Source organism: Centruroides sculpturatus, unplaced genomic scaffold, assembly GCF_000671375.1.
Source record: "Centruroides sculpturatus isolate CEXI.00-Female unplaced genomic scaffold, Cexi_2.0 scaffold1018, whole genome shotgun sequence".
NCBI classification, from domain to species: domain Eukaryota; kingdom Metazoa; phylum Arthropoda; class Arachnida; order Scorpiones; family Buthidae; genus Centruroides; species Centruroides sculpturatus.
The window spans coordinates 229,501-250,682 of NW_019385496.1; the positions used below are offsets into that span (position 1 = coordinate 229,501).

General features: G+C 31.9%; 1 protein-coding gene across 1 annotated transcript; it reads left to right on the forward strand.

The window, feature by feature from the left end:
- The first annotated feature begins 5,556 nt into the window (after positions 1-5,556).
- LOC111639537 lies at positions 5,557-21,182 on the forward strand. Its single transcript, XM_023385423.1, has 4 exons — positions 5,557-5,585; positions 12,094-12,159; positions 12,229-12,376; positions 20,677-21,182. The coding sequence occupies exons 3-4, from the start codon at positions 12,304-12,306 to the stop codon at positions 21,102-21,104; spliced, it is 501 nt and encodes a 166-aa protein (XP_023241191.1). The 5' UTR covers positions 5,557-5,585; positions 12,094-12,159; positions 12,229-12,303; the 3' UTR covers positions 21,105-21,182.

Below are 21,182 nucleotides of genomic sequence, written 5' to 3' on the forward strand. Positions count from 1 at the left end.
AAATGTTATGTTTATCATATAAAAATGGTTTGGTAATTATTGGTTATTCATATTCATTTGTATTTAGATTTCCTTAACCTATAAACTCTATTATTAAAGACTTTTAAAGACTTTTTTTAATTAATAAAGAAATTTAAATGCAAAAGTATGGCGAAGAAGCCCTCCGAGGAGAGAGGAGGCTCCTTCTACCCTCGGGTTCCATAAAAGCTCTCGGATAATAAACATACTTTTTTATAAATTAACTTTTTCTTGCCACTCGAGATAGAAGACCACATTTTTCGATAAATTCAAGACCTTTCTGGACGTCAAAGGTGAAGCATTAATCGTGCACGGGGTCCTTCTGAGTTCTCTAAACACCGGGTCTGTCTATCGAGAAGGCATTTGGAGGAAGAGACGATTTTTCCGTTCGTACAAAAGTTTAAAAAGAATTAACTTGAAAGGGTGTTCAAATGACGTCAAATTGCCAAAATTAGAAGTTTTGTAGGCAGAAAAAAAAGAAATGTCGTATTAACGATTTAATTTTATACACAACCGATTAATTTCGTTTGTTATATTTAAATTGAAAGAAGGGAGTAATGACATACAGTACAAAAATTACATCTGCTATGGTAAACATTAGTGATGTAACGAATATTCGGTTCTTATTCGGTATTCGGCCTATTCGGCCTATTTTTCACTATTCGGCCGAATATCGAATACCTAAAAACAGGGGTAATAAATAACAAAAACACAGTAAATTAATCGTTTTGGTATTTAGATTTAATTTTATCGAGTTAGTGTTGTTTGTTTATATTTATTTATAACTTGTAACATGCACAAAATAAAAAAGAAAATAATATTAGTCACATGTATTCACAATTTGTAATTACAAAGATCAGCACACGTACAGTACTGTACACGTCTATCGTTGGAGAATCCTCGCACATCTGAGGGTCTGACCCTGCCTATCCTTTTTTTTAAGCGCTCGTCTTTTCTCTTCCCTTTCTCTTTCCTCTATCGCTCTAATCCACGTATGCCTGTGCATACATCATAATACACGCTCACGATACTTTCGATTCGTCACTTTTCCGTCGTAGAGTTTCCATTTTACAATTACGTGACTCATAGCCTGGTGATAACGGAAAAAAGAGACAAATAGAACGTCGATATAAGTCACGGTTATGATTTCACAGATTCCAGACAGCTTGGTAGCCCGAACGGCCCCAGGCTTTCGCCCGTGCACGATAAATGACTTTCATTACAAGCGTTTAGCTTTCCGAAGTCTATGACAACAATTGTATGGCATTGACGCCGCGAATTTCGCGCCAATAAGCTGCCTCGAATTGTTCGATTATGTTAACTCAATTTCATATTTATTTTCACATTTTCACTTCGCAATCCTTCTCTCTTCTTTTTCCGTTATATACACGTGTAGATCATTTCGTTGTTATCCACATTTGATATCATCATTTATCACATACTGCCGTGAAGCTCTTGTCTGTCCGCTACAACTGCTTAGAATTAACGCGATTGGCGAAGCGTAGTGACAGCGGGCCAATAGAGAGCAGGATCTTTGCTATAATGCAATTTGCGCGCCAATTTTCGTACGTGCGTTAATCAAGCCGAATAGTTTGGCCGAATAGCCGAATATTCGGTATTCGGCCTCAAGCCGAATATACTATTCGTTACAACACTAGTAAACATCATTACCTAAAATGCTTTGAATATCATATTAAAACATTTTTAACTTAATAAAGTGTAATTTGACCATTTGCTCTAATATAAAGTAGTGTCAACGTATGGATTTCTTCTATTGTTTACTAAACGAAGTGTACTGTAGTGTACTCTACAATACAAGCAGTTTTATCAATTCAGTGAATGTAACAGAGAAAGTATGGCGATCGATCAAAAAATAACCCTCCAAGACTTTTACATTTTTAGACTCGGAGCACCTCGAAACCTCGAGAAATGCCAAACAATATGGTTTTTTCTGTATATTTGATGGCGCTTTGAAGTTTAATAACTCTCGTGTCTTTTGTCGACAATTTCTGCAATTTTGCAGAGAGATTTGTATATATTAGAGGGATCGATGCTGTTAAATTTTGATGGTTAAAGTTCGAAGGGCTTGGAAAGATAGAGTCGTGTGTGTATCTCGAGTGGAGTCGGACTTGACGAAAATTTTACTCGTTATTAGCATTGGAAAATTAAAAAGAACAAAAATAATAAAACTCGTCGCTACCCTCGAAATTAAGCTTTTTGTCATTTTATAATAATTAATAATATAAAAAGTTTTTAAGCAAAATACGTCACATTCAGTTTTAACTGTTGCCGGAAAAGTTACGCAACTCGTCACTAAATTTTTTTAAAAATGCAATTTAAAAAAATGCATTTTTGAGGAGACAAAAAGAGCAACTGTTATTCGAATCTCACTTTTAAAAGTTCACGTTAGTCACTTACCTAAGTCACTTGGCTATGAAAAATCGGATGAATAATCTTTGCTTAAATGTGTGACTAAATGATAAATATTCGTCATTTCGCAACGTCAATAAAAAATTTTATACTTCACATTTTCTTTCTAGTGACTTCTGACCTTTCTAAAAGGTCATCAGACAGGAGAACGATGCTATTCAAACTGTGACCCGCAAAACCAGCGTTGTGTAATCTAAGATAAACAATGTGTTATTCTTTGACGTATCTTTACCAGTGATGTCGGTACTAACCAACTGCTTTAAATAGAGAAAGCGATTTAGAGGAAGCATTTCTTGTCAAAATAACAATAGCAGAGAGAGGAAAAAACTGAAGATCGGAAAATCGCCGAAATGATGACCGAAGAAAGTGATACCGCATTCCTTACAGCACACTCGATGTTATTAAGTGACGACGATGAAAGTTGAAAGTAAAAGTATCAAATAATAATTTATTCTGTACAAAACTTGTTCGTATGCCAGTGATCGAACGATTGATCACCATGTGTACTTTACTTGGCTCGATCGATCTTTCGTTTACTTAAATGTAGTTATAACATTTTATTTATGATCGATTAAATTCCTATTTGTTATCGTTTTCTTTGTTTGTTTTTATTGTATAAGGGACAATGCATATTTGCCAACCTTTTGAATCGGGAATAGCTGAGACGTTGGTAGAAAGACTCTGACAGCATAAAATGCGAGAAAATTATTTATTAACATTGATATTGCGCAACGCTTCTGTTAAATACCTTTAATAAGCAGAATTTAATTTTATAATTTTTCTTGTTATATGTCTTTGTGCGACATTTCCTTTTGTTAATAATTTTTTTTTTGTTATAGTGTACTAGTGACATTTTCTATAATCAGTTTATTGATCTCTGTCTTATTTCTTTATCATACTGAATATCTTTTACTTTTGCTACGCAGCAATACAGTGATGAAGGTATTGCAATGCTGTGTGGAAAAATCATCTATTTTACAATTTCAGTTTAGATTAGAAGTTATATATAAAGCAAAAGAAATCGAAACAACTAATGACAAAGACAGGCGTACAGTATATCATACTTCAAACGTTCCAGAGTTTGAACGATGTATTTTTTATATTTAGGTGTATACTTTTATATAATTAATGTATGATTTTCGGCATAATAAGTGTTCCGACCAAATTTTCGATCGAGACATTAGAATAAACACAAAGTTGGTTTCAATTAAACGGAGTTAGAATTAGCGAGACGAACGTGTAATACTTCCTATACGACTTCAGCGAAAACGCTTTTAACTACAGTATACTCTATGTGTTGTACACATATATACATATCTCTTACATGTAAGTTCATGTGCGTACGAGTGGCAGAAGAACAGATAATTGTCCTCATATATGCCCATGTTTAAAGCATTTGCACTGTACCGTACACAGTTAACGGTGAACTTAAAATATACAGTAATTTCGTTAACCTTCGTTAAAATGGACATTGATAACACCGATGGTCTCGCTTCAATAACTCGTAAATTCCAGAAACCTACTTTTTGGAAGGAATAAAAATCTAATAACGAGTTGTATAACTTTCTCAGCAAAAATTAAAATTGAGCATGCGCCATCTGTTACAAGATTTTATTTTAATCGATCGATCGCCATTTTTTCCCTCTGTTAAAAAAACTAACACAAATGATTTTATTTATTTATACTTTAAATTTTATTTTAGAACAAAAGTAGAATAAAATATAACAATGGCTAGAAATTTATAGCAAAATTAATAATAACAATATAAATAATAATATGAAACAATTTTCAAACAATTAAAGTGGAGTATTTGCTTTTCAGTTGACGTTTCTATACTTCAGTCAGAAGGAAAATTGGAAGTGTTGAGTCTAACTGAACCAGCATCACCTCCTACTCTTTGTTCAACCGCATTACCCAGAGAAGACGGGTTGGATTTCGACGAACTCATACAAAATTTTGAAGATCTGAAATCCGAGTGTTTACACCCAGAAAATTCGGATGATACAGAAGTGGAGAAAAAGAAACATTGTTCTGTTCTATTATCACATTTGAAATTACTTTCAACTATGCCGAAGGATTTATGTAATGAACTCCAACGCAAGCTCAGAAACTTAGAAATGAAATTTAAGTTGAAAAATTACAGACGAAAATATAATAACTTTGTGAAATCGAAAGAAAGACGTCAAACTTTAATCTCTGAATCCAAAGACGATCTCGAGAATCCATCAACATCTGCAAAAGTGGAATAAAAAGTCACTTTTATCGTTCTTTATGAGGCAATGTTCGGCTATTTAAGATATGTTGTAACTAGTGTTACTGATATATTAAAGGTATAACTTTTGTAAGTTTTGTTATTTTATATTTTATTTCGTGCTTAGAAATTATTTATATGCCATTTAGTAACAAGAAATGAACAATTATCTATACTGGCTTATTAAATAGGTAGCAGATGAGGCCGACGTTTGTCGGGCAAAATATAAAAACAAACATTAAGATTATTTCGTGCTTCTAACCTTTCTATTATATTATATTATATTATATTATTTGATTTAATACAAGTGCATACACTCGCGACTAAGTAATTGCAGCTATTAAAAAATTGCAATCGGTCTTATTTTCGCTGCGACGCGACTGTCGCTGAAAAAATAAATCACACAGACGGGAATTGACATGTTTAGTACCCACTTGCGACAGTTTTGATGCAGTATACAGTCTTGTTCTGGTCATTATATGTTAATAATGGACCGATTATTCACAACAATATATAGGGGCGATCCTTGTGCTTTGGAACACTTTTTTTTAAACTTTCATAATTTAAGTTCAAATTGATTTTTAGCTATGACTGTTGAATATTTCTATTAGTAATTGATAACATCACTATTTATGGCGAAACACGTGACCCTATGCTATTTAATTTATGAGAAAATGTCAAATAATTACTTACAGATATTTGTCTTTAGGTACAATCCATTATTGTATATCGGGACACCAATGTTTGTATCTTTAAACCAATTCTAACGTTTTTGTAAATCTTAACTTCCGCCTGATGAAGAAAACATCGTTTTTCCAAGTCGCTCCCTTTATAACAATATTAGCTTTATCAGTTAACAAAAATGTTTCATATGCTGGAAATGCAGGTAAGTATAATGCTTAATTGTTCTATAGAAGGCATTTAAATTATTGAAAACTAAAGATAATCTTATTTTTGTTTTAAGAAAAACAATAGTTATTACAAATATCGGTCACAAACATTACTACTTACTAATTTTTTTTCAATTAATATCGCATTTCTGACAGTAATTTTCAAAAAAGGTGCAATCTTCGTGCACCCAGAATCGAAAGGTAACTCATTGAATCCAGCCTTCTGTGTTCGAAGTAGTAAAATAATTTTCATCGCACCCCACACAATTATTTTCCTCTTGAACTTCATCACATGAATCGCCACTCTCTAAGATCGCAGAAGTTACATCCTCATAGCTACTGACTTCAACTTTTTTCTTCTTAAAAACTCGCTTTTTAACAGATTTAGCATTTTTATTCACTTCATTTTTTTTCGCGGCCAACAGAAACATAATAACAAAAGTAAAAATAATATTAAATAAATAGTTGAGAGAAGCAATGCCTTGTGTCTTGGGACTGTACCAAGGTATAAAAAATCCATTGTCTTAAGGTACAATTTTCTCTCGTTTATAACAAAGTATGGTTATAATTTTTGAATTACAGAAATCCAATGTTATTTATTAAAATAAGTAGTTACGAATGTAATTATCAACTAACTGTACCTTAATTAAATTATTCACCTGAAAATATTTCGATTAAAACCAAGATCTAAATGGATTGTAAAAAACAAACACCTATAAAAATCACACGACGTATCACAGCGGTAAAACGAGTCAAAATGGCCGACTTTACCATGCATTCTGAATGTTGTAATGAAATAGCTACTAGATATCGCTACTTACTACTACTCAATGTATTATTTTTCAAATGACGAGCTTGTCCCAAAGTACAAGGTGTCCCAAGGTACAAGGATCTTCTTTAATTAAAGTAGTATAATCTTTATCTATTTATCATCCTGTGTATCATACAATTCACAATGATGATACGTGGATCTTGTACATTTTGCTTCCGAGAACAAAAGTGCGATAAGTAGAGTTCGACTTTCACTTTGTTACAATTTTGAAATTTCGAAAAAATATAGAAATTTGAAATGAAAAAATATAGAAATTTGACAATTCTATAACTGAGCATTGTTCTTCTTGTGTGAAGTTAGAGTGGATTCTAAATACACGAAACAATTGCGTTGTCATAACACATAAGTACACTCCCGTTTCTTCTTTGATAGTAAAATGCATCTTTGCATTTCGGTGAATCCAAAATAATTAACGAACAACTTTCTTAAAATCAACTTAACGTTTGAATTTCGTTGCAGTAGATCAAATCCGGCGAAAACCTACTCCAGCACCAACTCTCTCGAGATACACGTATCGAATAATAAGACGTAACGTCACCGTAGATTTGACAATATAAACGTCACGTCTAATTTCAAAATCTCCAATATTAATTGAGATTGGCAATGAGCATCGAACAGAATTTTTCGTTTACGAAGTCACAAATCAGTGAAACATTCGGTGGGATACGTATTAATTTATAATAGATTTACTTCTTATTATCAAAAATGAAATTAATTGTGTGATGAATTCGACAGTATACTGAAACAAAATACATGATTTTTATATAAAAATGCTTGTATACATGTTACAATATATTTATATAAATAATAATAATAGTAGAAACAATCTATACGTTGTTACAATATAATATATGATATATAAACTTACATTTAAAACCGTTTGCTTGTCGAAGAAAAAGAAATTGTTGCTTCTGAATCCCACTTCGGCGCTCGCTATGGACATTAATACTTCCGTCTGAAAACAAAGAAAACAAATTTCATTGTACCGTCGTTACGCGAGTTTTGATTTAAAATATAATAAAATTCAAACATATTTTCATGCAAGTCGACGAAAAAAGTTAATTTATAAATTATGAAAAAATATTTACGATTTTTTTATTGTCATCGTAGTGGAAATAAATATCCATTATGCAAGTGAAAAACCGTTTCATCTGAAATGTATTAATTACATAATTCTTCTTAAACAATTCATGTGGTTAGGAGACATACAATTTACAGAATTTCTGTAAAATGAAAGTATCTTACGTTCGAAGGAATTCTTGTCAAGGAAAGAAAATATATTACTGTAACAGTTCATATCCAAAATATTGAAAAGCATATCAACAGAGAATCGATTGTAATCGTTACGTAAAGTACCATATATATAATTACGATGCTGATTATGGGAATGAAAACTGTTATCATCAAAACATGAAAAGTTTTGCATATTTTATCGATGCTTTTAATAAAATATACAATCGATGACAGTTCCAGTATCGATGTCTTGCTATTAACTTCTTTTCTTTGTATTTTTTCCTTTATGTCTATAATAAATGTGTCTAACAATTGAATAGAAATGTAAGTAACAATCCAAAGGAAACCCGTGCTATAACAAATGACGCTGACGTTGGTAAAAACGCCAAATAAAACATGAAAGGTACAGAAACTTTCTTGCCACAGTAATTTTGAGTAACCGTTAGCGTTCCTGTAATACACGTACAAAGTGCCAAATAACAAACACGCAAATACATGGACAAAGCTCAAATACATTACAATCACGTCTTGATAATGCAATAATTTTTGCTGAATTTTCTTTGCGCATTTTACCTTTTCGTCCAAGATTTTGATCGCCTTTATTATGTGAAATGCATTTGTATTAAGCAGGTAAATAAATGAAACGGACTGTAAAAGTGCACCGAATAATGCGAAGCGTAAATGCGTTCCGTAGATATTCCATAAAACGGGAATGCCACAGAATTCGTCAATATGCAAATTTATAAAAAGCTTTGATAAATAATCCGGATAAATGACGAAAATAGAAATTATTGTTATAAAGTATGTATCAAATAGAAGCGCTTTAACCCATAAATAATCCTGGCGCTTGGGAATAAATACACCAACGACGCGTAAAACGTTCAGATAAGGACGAATTGCATCCAAAATATAATATTCCATGAATAATTAATACTGAATGGTAGCCTCAAAAGAATAAAATTAAAATTTCTCTTCGTTTCGTCGATGTTCTACGTGTTTATTATCCACGTGAAGTTAATACGTATTCCCTTGCTTCCTGTTTAATTTCATTAGCTACGATAGAAATATGCGAATATTGATTGACATAATGGAAATTAAATGGTAGTCTAATTTCAAAATGCATTAAGTTATTGCTTCATACAGACACAATAAAGTGACTTGTTTCAAACACTTGGCAGATTATTCATCTTTTTATTCAGTTGGCTAACAGTCTGTCTATCTCATTTTGTATTTTCTCTCTGTATTTTCTGTCTTGATATTGAACTGTACACATATTTTTTTTTTCGATGCTAACTGCCGTTTCTATACGAATAATTTCATTTGATTTTGTAAACGACAACACGGTTTTATCAGAATCCAAAGCATTAGGTTATATTTATCATTTTGGACAGTAAATTTTAAAACCTTATTGAATGTGAATGACTAAAAGTATGTAATAATTAAAGTGCTGTACAGGTTGTGCATTATAGTTATTGCTATAGACCGTCATTAACAAAATCGATATTATCCTTAGCAATTTTCTAAAAGCAGTATTAGGATCACGCCATCTCTCCGCATTGAAAACTGATTATTTTTTTATAAACATAATTACAAAAAACGGATAATACTTTCGATTTTGAAAGGAAGTTGATTTCCTTTCCCAGGCCCGCTTATGATGAGTGGCATGAGTTTTGTACACGTTACTAGAGAGCAAATAAAAGGGACGTTTTCCCCCTATTCGGGGCAGTTCGTCAAAAAGAGGTTGCCTTAAGATAAAGTCAATCGTCGTACAAAGTGTACGTCATACATGCCCGTTATACGAATCAGTTAAATGAAAGTTATTAATATATAACAATAAAATGTTAGAAGAAGAATACCCAGAGTAGAAGAGGACTTTCATTCAGAGAAATATTCAAAAGACCTGGTGAAGGTAATATGATCAGAGATAGATAGATGTGAACTCTCTCTCTCATGTGTCAGGTTTAGAATAAGTTTAGGTTAAGTCGTAGTTCAGGTTTAAGTTTAGGTTCATTCTTTTGTATACTTTTATACAGTGGTACAGTACCTCAGGATACGAATGTCCCAACATCCGAAATTTTCAAGATACGACATGAAATTCGAACATATTTTTGCTCCACAATACGAACAAAAACTCACCATACGACGTTACATTAGTTCGCAGCGCCATTTTTATTCACCTCTGTTCATTGGTCTCAGTCTGCGCGTTTTCTTCGTCGTGGAAGGATCTCGCTCGATAAAGGAAATCTTGAGGTATTATCAGAAAGTGACTGATTTTATTGAAAAGAAACATCCCGAAAACGTTCACACTGGCCTTATTGCTGCACGGAGTAATGACATTTGCCTAAGAAACATTTTAAAAAGTAGGCAAAGCCAAACATCTTTGGATAGATATTTTACTAAGCGACCTCTATCCAGTGAAAGTGCTGGTGGAAGTGAAGGAAAGAAAGCAAAAATCAGTGAATAAAAATTAAAAAAAAAATATATATAAAACTACAATAACTTTTTTTTAAAATCTTTTCTAAGATATTTTTAAGTTATTGTTACATTATGTTATATACGTTAAGTTTTAGTAGTTAAGTTTCTCCCTCTCTTCCGCCACCAGTTTACACCTCCACCGTCGTCTATCCTCAAAGGTAAAGTGCAAATAAAACTACATTTTTTTTATCAATTATTATTCTATTATGGTTATTTATACATTTACGATTACAAAATGCATTTTTCAGTGTTTTCCTTACTATAGTTATTTTGTTTTAATGTACTGTACTACTTAGCTTTAATTTGAGTGTTGAAACGAATTATTTGGTTTTACATGTAATCGTATGGGGAAAAATGACTTACCTTACGACATTTTCACGATACGATCTCAGTTTCGGAACGGATTAATTTCGTATCCTGAGGTACCACTGTATTTTGATTTATTAAATGTTTTGTTTATCATATAAAAATGTTTTGGTTAATATTAGTTATTCATATTGATTTGTATTTAGATTTCCTTAACCTATAAACTCTATTTTTAAAGCCTCATATATTGTAATTTTTACAAACGAAAAATATTTAAAGACCTTTTTTAATTAATAAAGAAATCTAAATGCAAAAATATGAAAAAGGGGCCCTCCGAGGAGAGAGGAGGCTCCTTCTACCCGCGGGTTCCATAAAAGCTCTCGGATAATAAATATACTTTTTCTTGCCACTCGACAAAGTAGACTCCACATTTTTCGATAAATTCAAGGCCTTTCTGGACGTCAAAGATCAAGCATTAATCGAGCACGGAGTCCTTCTGAGTCCTCTAAACACCGGATCTGTCTATCAAAGAGGCATTGGGACGATTTTTCCGTTCGTACAAAAGTTTAAAAATAATTAACACGAAAAGGCTTTAATGACATAAAATTGTAGGCAGAAAAGAGAAGAAATGCCGTATTAACGATTTAATTTTATACACAACCGATTTCTTCCGTTTGTTATATTTAAATTGAAAGAAGGGAGTTTCATTTCCGGTGTGATAATGACATACAGTACAAAATTACATCCGCTATGGTAAACATCATTACCTAAAATGCTTTTAATATCACATTAAAATATTTTTAACTTAATAAAGTGTAATTTGACCATTTGCTCTTATATATAGTAGTTTCAACGTATGGATTTCTTCTATTGTTTACTAAACGAAGTGTACTGTAGTGTACTGTACTATACAAGCAGTTTTATCAAATCAGTTAATGTAACAGAGAAACTATGGCGATCGATCAAAAAATAATCCTCCAAGACTTTTACATTTTTAGACTCGGAGCACCTCGAAACGTCGAGAAATGCCAAACAATGGGTTTTTTCCTGTATATTTGATGCCGCTTTGAAGCTTAATAACTCTCGTGTCTTTTGTCGACAATTTCTGCAATTTTGCAGAAAGATTTGTATATATTAGAGGAATCGATGCTGTTAAATTTTGATGGTTAAAGTTCGAAGGGCTTGGAAATATAGAGTCGTGTGTGTATCTCGAGTGGAGTCGGACTTGACGAAAATTTTACTCGTTATTAGCATTGGAAAATTAAAAAGAACAAAAATAATAAAACTCGTCGCTACCCTCGAAATTAAGCTTTTTGTCATTTTATAATAATTAATAATATAAAAAGTTTTTAAGCAAAATACGCCACACTCAGTTTTAACTGTTGCCGGAAAGTTACGCAACTTGTTACTAAATTTTTTTAAAAATACAATTTAAAAAAAATGCATTTTTGAGGAGACAAAGAGAGCAACTGTTATTCGAATCTCAATTTTAAAAGTTTACGTTAGTCACTTACCTAAGTCACTTGGCTATGAACAATCGGATGAATAATCTTTGCTTAAATATGTGACTAAATGATAAATATTCGTCATTTCGCAACATCAATCATAAAATTTATACTTCACATTTTTTTTCTGGTGAATTCTGACCTTTTTGAAAGGTCATCAGACAGGGGAACGATGCTATTCAAACTGTGGCCCGCAAAACCAGCGTTGTGTAATCTAAGGTAAACAATGTGTCATTTTTTGACGCATCTTTACCAGTGACGTCGGTACTAACCAATTGCTTTAAATAGAGGAAACGCTACCGTTTCTTGTCAAAATAACAATAGAAGAGAGAAGAAAAAACTGAAGATCGAAAAATCGCCGAAATGATGACCGAAGAAAGTGATACCGCATTCCTTACAGCACACTCGATGTTATTAAGTGACGACGATGAAAGTTGTAAGTAAAAGTATCTAATAATAATTTATTCTGTACAAAACTTGTTCGTATGCCAGTGATCGAGCGATTGATCATCATGTGTACTTTACTTGGCTCGATCGATCTTCCGTTAACTTAAATCTAGTGGTAAAACAATTCTGATTCGTTCTCGTTTTCTTTGATTCTTTTAATTGTATAAGGGACAATACATTCTTGTCAACCTTTTGAATAGGGAATAGCTGAGACGTTGGTAGAAAAACTCTGACAGCATAAAATGCGAGAAAATTATTCATTAACATTGATTTTTTTAAATACCTTCAATAAGCACAATTTAATTTCATAATTCTTCCTGTTATATGCCTTTGTGCGACGTTTTCTCTTTGTTAATAATTTCTTTTGTTATAGTGTACTAGTGACATTTTCTATTAGTCAGTGTATTGATTTTCACTGCAATTAAGGACAATGATTTTTTCGGTTGTGATTTACTTCTTCTCTCTGTCATATTTTTTCTTATTATACTGAATATCTTTTACTTTTGCTACACAGCAATACAGGGAAAGTATTGCAATGCTGTATGGAAAAATCATCTATTTTACAATTTCAGTTTAGATTAGAAGTTATATATAAAGCGAAAGAAATCGAAAAAAGTAATGACAAAGACAGGCGTACAGTATCTCATTCTTCGAACGTTGCAGAGTTCGAACGATGTATTTTTTATGTTTAGGTGTATACTTTTATTTAATTAATGTATGATTTTCGGCATACTAAATGTTCGAACCACATTTTTGATTGAGACATTAAAATAAACACAGAGTTGGTTTCAATTAAGCGTAGTTCGGATTAGCGAGACGAACGTGTAATAGTTTCTATACGACTTTAGCTAAAATGCTTTTAAGAACAGTATAATCTATGTGTTGTACACATATATACATATTTCTTACATGTAAGTTTGCGTACGAGTGGCAGAAGAAGGGACAACTGTCCTGACATATGCCCATGTTTAAAGCATACGCACTGTACTGTACACAGTTAACGATGAACTTAAAATATACAGTAATTTCGTTAACCTTCGTTAAAATGGATATTAATAACACCGATGGTCTCGTTTGAATAACTCGTAAATTCCAGATACCTACTTTTAGAAGGAAGAAAAATCTAGCAACGAATTGTATAACTTTCCCAGCAAAAAATTAAAATTGAGCGTGCGCCATCTGTTACAAGATTTAATTTTAATCGATCGATCGCCATTTTTTCCCTCTGTTAAAAAAAACTAACACAAATGATTTTATTTATTTATACTTCAAATTTTATTTTAGAACAAAAGTAGAATAAAATATAACAATGGCTAGAAATTTATAGCAAAATTAATAATAACAATATAAATAATAATATGAAACAATTTTCAAACAATTAAAGTGGAGTATTTGCTTTTCAGTTGACGTTTCTATACTTCAGTCAGAAGGAAAATTGGAAGTGTTGAGTCTAACTGAACCAGCATCACCTCCTACTCTATGTTCAACCCCAATACCCAGAGAAGACGGGTTGGATTTCGACGAAGTCATACAAAATTTTGAAGATCTGAAATCCGAGTGTTTACACCCAGAAAATTCGGATGATACAGTAGAGGAGAAAAAGAAACGTTGTTCGGTTCTATTATCACATTTAAAATTATTTTCAACTATGCCGATGGATTTATGTCATGAACTCCAACGCAAGCTCAGAAACTTAGAAATGAAATATAAGTTGAAAAATTACAGACGAAAATATAATAACTTTGTGAAATCGAAAGAAAGACGTCAAAGTGTAATCTCTGAATCCAAAGACGATCTCGAGAATCCATCAACATCTGCAAAAGTGGAATAAAAAGTCACTTTCATCGTTCTTTATAAAGCAATGTTCAGTTACTTAAAATATGTTGTAACTAGTGTTACTGATATATTAAAGGTATAACTTTTATAAGTTTTGTTATTTTGTATTTTATTTCGTGCTTAGAAATTATTTATATGCCATTTAGTAACAAGAAATGAACAATTATCTATACTGGCTTATTAAATAGCTAGCAGATTAGGTCGACGTTCCTCGGGCAAAATATAAAAACAAACATTAAAATTATTTCGTACTTCTAAACTTTCTATTATATTATGTTAAATTATATTACTTGATTTAATACAATTGCATACACTTGGCATCAAACATAATTTTTGTTTACGAAGTCAACAAAATCAGTAAAATATTCGGTAAGATACGTATTAATTTATAATAGATTTTCTACTTGTTATAATAAATCTAATTAATTGTGTGATGAATTCCACAGTATACTGAAACAAAATATACGATTTTTTATATAAAAATGCTTGTATATATATTACAATATCTATATCTATATCTATATATAAAAATGGACGTGTGTGTCCCTATATTTTATTTCACTTTTCCGCCAAAACTACACATTGCACATGAATGCTGTTTGTATGTGTTGGTAGCCGCAAGTCTCCATTCGTGCACTATGGTGGTAGCGTCTCGATAGCTATAAGGGTGCGGGAGATATGGGGCTGAAAGTGGTTAAAAGTGGTTTTCTATTTCGAATGTTTTGTTCGAATTTTTTCAAATTTGTTCGAATTCGAATTGGTTCGATTATAGAACGATTGTAAACGTTCCAGAAAATTGATCAAATTGAAAATAGTTCGTGTGACTGGACGTAAAAGTTCTCTAATTAGTCTGTAAACGGAAAACCTAATTCATGCAGTCTGTGAAAACGGGTAAGATTCGCTATAATGTAATTATCTTAATCTTCACTATCGTTACTTTTTGCCCACAAATAAAAACCCAGCGAAGCGGGTCCTTGCAGCTAGTATATAATAATAATAATAATAATAATAATAATAATAACAATAATAATAATAATAAAAGCAATCTATACGTTGTTATAATATAATATGTGATATATTAAACTTACATTTCAAACCGTTTGCTTGTCGAAGAAAAAGAAGTTGTTGCTTCTGAATACCACTTCGGCAATCGCTATGGACATTAATACTTCCGTCTGAAAACAAAGAAAACAAATTTCATTGTACTGTCGTTACGCGAGTTTTGACTTAAAATATAATAAAATTCAAACATCATGCAAGTCGACGAAAAAAGTTAATTTATAAATTATGAAAGATTATTTACAATTTTTTTTATTGTCATCGTCGCGGAAATAAATATCCATTATGCAAGTGAAAAACCGTTCCATCTGAAATGTATTAATTACATAATTTTTCTTAAACAATTCACGTGGATAGGAGACATACAATTTATAAAATTTCTATAAAATAAAAGTAACTTACGTTCGGAGGAATTCTTGTCAAGTAAAGAAAACATATTTTAAAAGCAATCCACGTCGAAAAGATTATAAAGCATGTCAACAGATATTCTATTGTAAACGATACGTAAAGTACCACATATATACTTACGATGCTCATTATGGGAAGGAAAACTGTTATCATCAAAACGTGAACAGTTTTGCATATTTTATCGATACTTTTAATAAAATATACAATCGACGACAGTTCCAGTAGCGATGTTTTGCTATCTACTTCGTCCCTTTGTATTTTTTCCTTTATGTATATAATAAATGTGTCTACAATTGAATAGAGATGTAAGTAAGAATCAAAATGAATCCCCCCTCTAAAACAACTTACGCTGACGTTGATAAAAACGCCAAATAAAACATGAAAGGTACAGAAACTTTCTTGCCACAGTAATTTTGAGTATTTGTAAACGTTCCTGTAATACACGTACAAAGTACCAACTAACAAACGCGCAATAGACAAGGCTGAAATAAAGTAAAATCGCGTCTTGATAAAGCAATAATTTTTGGTGAATTTTCTTTGCGCATTTTACGTTTTTGTCCAGGATTTTGATCGCCTTTATTATGTGAAATGCATTTGTATTAAGCAGGTAAATAAATGAAACGGACATTAAAAGTGCACCGAATAATGCGAAGCGTAAATGCGTTCCGTAGATATCCCATAAAACGGGAATGCCACAAAAATCATCAATATGCAAATTTATAAAAATCTTTGATAATTGATCCGGATAAAAGACGAAAATAGAAATTATTGTTATAAAGTATGTATCAAATAGAAGCGCTTTAACCCATAAATAATCCTGGCGCTTGGGTATAAATACACCAACGACGCGTAAAACGTTCAGATAAGGACGAATTGCATCCAAATTAGAATATTCCATGAAGAATTAATAAATTAATACTGAATGGTTGCGTCAAAAGAATAAAATTAAGATTTCTTTTTGTTTCCTGTTAGCGTTGGTCAGTATTAGTCCAAATTGAATACGAACGTTTGTTTCTTGAAAATTTGATCACTATTTAAATACAGTATTTACTTTTAATATTACCGATATGTCATCGAAAAAAAAAAAAACGTATTGTATTATCATTAAAAGACAAATTAAAATGTTTGTTTCGATTATCCGGATTTTTCCTTATCCGGACTACCTTCATCCCCAATTTGTCCGGATAATCGAGGTTTTACTGTATTTATCATTTTGGACGGTAAATTTTAAAACTTTTAAAGAATGTGAATGACTCAAAGCATGTAATAATCAAAGTGCTGTACAGGTAGTGCATTATAGTTATTGCTATAGACCGTCATTAACAAAATCGATATTATTCTTAGCAATTTTCTAAAAGCAGTATTAGGATCACGCCATCTCTCCGCATTGAAAACTGATTATTTTCTTATAAACATAATTACAAAAAATGCGGAAGAAACTTTCGATTTTGAAAAGAAGTTGATTTCCTTTCCCATGCCCAGTCATGATCAGTCGCATGAGTTTTGTACACGTTACTAGAGAGCAAATAAAAGGGACATTTCCAAAGAAACTGTTAGAAGAAGAATAACCAGAGTTGAAGAGGACCCTCATTCAATGAAATATTCCAAGGACCTCGTGAAGATAATATGATCAGAGATAGATTGATGTGAATTGTCTCTCACGTGCCAGCTTTAGAATAAGTTTAGGTTAAGTCGTAGTTTAGGTTTAGGTTCATTCTTTTGTATACTTGTATATTTTGATTTATTAAATGCTTTGTTTATCAGATCAAAATGTTTTGGTTAACATTAGTTACTCATATTCATTTGTATTTAGATTTAAGCCTCATATATTGTAATTTTTACTTACAATATATGAGGATTTTTTAATTAATAAAGAAATCTAAATGCAAAAGTATGGCAAAGGGGCCCTCCGAGGAGAGAGGAGGCTCCTTCTACCCTCGGGTTCCATAAAAGCTCTAAGATAATAAATACACTTTTTCTTGCCACTCGACAAAGAAGACAAAGAAAAATGCGGAGTCTTCCACATTTTTCGATAAATTTAAGGTCTTTCTGGACGTCAAAGGTCAAGCATTAATCGAGCACGGGGTACTTCTGAATCCTCTAAACATCGGATCTGTCTATCAAGGAGGCATTTGGACGAAGAGACGATTTTTCCGTTCGTACAAAAGTTTAAAAAGAATTAACTCGAAAGGGCTTTAATGACGTCAAATTGCCAAAATTAGAAGTTTTGTAGGCAGAAAAAAAATGCCGGATTAACGATTTAACTTTATACACAACCGATTAATTCCGTTGTTATATTTAAATTGAAGGAAGGGAGTTTCATTTCCGATGTGATAACGACATACAGTATAAAATTACATCCGATAAGATAAACATCATTACCTAAAGTGCTTTTAATATCATATTAAAATATTTTTAACTTAATAAAGTGTAACTTGATCATTTGCTCTTATATAAAGTAGTTTCAACGTATGGATTTCTTCTATTGTTTACTAAACGAAGTGTACTGTAGTGTACTCTACGATACAAGCAGTTTTATCAATTCAGTGAATGTAACAGAGAAAGTATGGCGATCGATCAAAAAATAACCCTCCAAGATTCATACATTTTTAGACTCGGAGCACCTCGAAACGTCGAGAAATGCCAAACAATGGGTTTTTTCCTATATATTTGATGCCGATTTGAAGCTTAATAACTCTCGTGTATTTTCTCGACAATTTCTGCAATTTTGCAAAGAGATTTGTATATATTAGAGGGATCGATGCTGTTAAATTTTGATGGTTAAAGTTCGAAGGGCTTGGAAATATAGAGTCGTGTGTGTATCTCGAGTGGAGTCGGACTTGACGAAGATTTTCCTGGTCATTAGCATTGGAAAATTAAAAAGAACAAAAATTATAAAACTCGTCGCTACCCTCGAAATTAAGCTTTTTGTCATTTTATAATAATTAATAATATAAAAAGTTTTTAAGCAAAATATCGTAACAGACGGCGCCACACTTAGTTTTAACTGTTGCAGGAAAAGTTACGTAACTCGTTAATAATATTTTTAAAAATACAATTTTTAAAAATGCATTTTCGAGGAGACAAAGAGAGCAACTGTTATTCGAATCTCATTTTTAAAAGTTCACGTTAGTCACTTACCTAAGTCACTTGGCTATGAAAAATCGGATGAATAATCTTTGCTTAAATGTGTGACTAAATGATAAATATTCGTCATTTCGCAACATTAATCATAAAATTTATATCTCACTTTTCTTTCTGGTGACTTCTGACCTTTCTGAAAGGTCATCAGACAGGAGAACGATGCTTTTCAAACTGTGGCGCCCAAAACCAGCGTTGTGTAATCTAAGATAAACAATGTGTCTGTTTTGACGCATCTTTACCAGTGACGTCGGTACTAACCAATTGCTTTAAATAGAGGAAGCGCTACCATTTCTTGTCAAAATAACAATAGCAGAGAGAGGAAAAACTGAAGACCGAAAAATCGCCGAAATGATGACCGAAGATAGTGATACCGCATTCCTTACAGCACACTCGATGTTATTAAGTGACGACGATGATAGTTGTAAGTAAAAGTATCTAATAATAATTTATTCTGTACAAAACTTGTTCGTATGCCAGTGATCGAGCGATTGATTACCATGTGTACTTTACTTGGCTCGATCGATCTTCCGTTCACTTAAATCTAGTTGTAAAACCATTTTGGTTCTTTGTCGTTTTCTTTGTTTCTTTTGTTGTATAACGGACAATACATACTTGTCTTCCTTTTGAATGGGGAATAGCTGGGACGTTGGTAGAAAAACTCTGACAGCATAAAATGCGAGAAAATTATTTATTAACATTGATTTTTTTAAATACCTTCAATCAGCACAATTTAATTTCATAATTCTTACTGTTATATGCCTTTGTGCGACGTTTTCTTTTTGTTAATAAATTTTTTTGTTATAGTGTACTAGTGACATTTTTTATTAGTCAGTTTATTGACTTTCACTGCAATTAAGGACAACGATTTTTCCGATTGTGATTTACTTCCTATCTCTGTCTTATTTTTTCTTATCATACTGAATATCTTTTACTTTTGCTACACAGCAATACAGTAAAGGTATTGCAATGCTGTATGGAATAATGATCATATTTACAATTTTAGTTTAGATTAGAAGTTTTATATATAAAGCGAAAGAAATCGAAAAAACTAATGACAAAGACAGGCGTACAGTATCTCATACTTCGAACGTTGCAGAGTTCGAACGATGTATTTTTTTATATTTAGGTGTATACTTTTATATAATTAATGTATGATTTTCGGCATACTAAACGTTGGAACCACATTTTTGATTGAGACATTAGAATAAACACAGAGTTGGTTTCAATTAAACGGAATTAGGATTAGCGAGACGAACGTGTCGTAGTTTCTATACGACTTTAGCTAAAATGCTTTTAAGTACAGTATAATCTATGTATTGTACACATATATGCATATCTCTTACATGTAAGTTTATGTGCGTACGAGTGGCAGAAGAAGGGACAACTGTCCTGACATATGCCCATGTTTAAAGTATATGTACTGTACTGTACACAGTTAACGATGAACGTAAAATATACAGTAATTTCGTTAACCTTCGTTAAAATGGGCATTGATAACACCGATGGTCTCGCTTCAATAACTCGTAAATTCCAGAAACCTACTTTTTGGAAGGAATAAAAATCTAGCAACGAGTTGTATAACTTTCCCTGCAAAAAATTAAAATTGAGTGAGCGCCATCTGTTACCAGATTTTATTTTAACCTATCGATCGCCATTCTTTTTCTCTCTTATAAAAACGAACACAAATGATTTTGTTTTATTTATACTTCAAATTTTATTTTAGAACAAAAGTAGAATAAAATATAACAATAGCTAGACATTTATAACGAAATTAATAATAACAATATAAATAATAATATGAAACAATTCTCAAACAATTAAAGTGGAGTATTTGCTTTTCAGTTGACGTTTCTACACTTCAGTCAGAAGGAAAATTAGATGTGTTGAGTCTAACTGAACCAGCATCACCCCCTCTTCTATGTTCAACTCCAATACCCAGAGAAGACGGGTTGGATTACGACGAATTAATAAAAAATTTTGAAAATCTGAAATCCGAGTGTTTACAGCCAGAAAATTCGGATGATACAGTAGAGGAGAAAAAGAAATGTTGTTCAGTTCTATTATCACATTTGAAATTATTTTCAACTATGCCGAAGGATTTATGTAATGAACTTCAACGGAAGCTCAGAAACTTAGAAATGAAATATAAGCTAAAAAATTACAGACGAAAATATAATAACTTTGTGAAATCGAAAGAAAAATGTCAAAGTTTAATCTCTGAATCCAAAGACGATCTCGAGAATCCATCAACATCTGCAAAAGTGGAATAAAAAGTCACTTTCATCGTTTTTTATAAAGCAATGTTCAGTTACTTAAAATATGATGTAACTAGTGTTACTGATATATTA

Coding starts and splice junctions, on each gene's coding strand:
- LOC111639537 (XM_023385423.1), top strand. CDS start 12,304: ATGATGACCGAAGAAAGTGATACCGCATTCCTTACAGCACACTCGATG. Junction 12,377..20,676: donor AAGTGACGACGATGAAAGTT/GTAAGTAAAAGT, acceptor TTTGCTTTTCAG/TTGACGTTTCTACACTTCAG.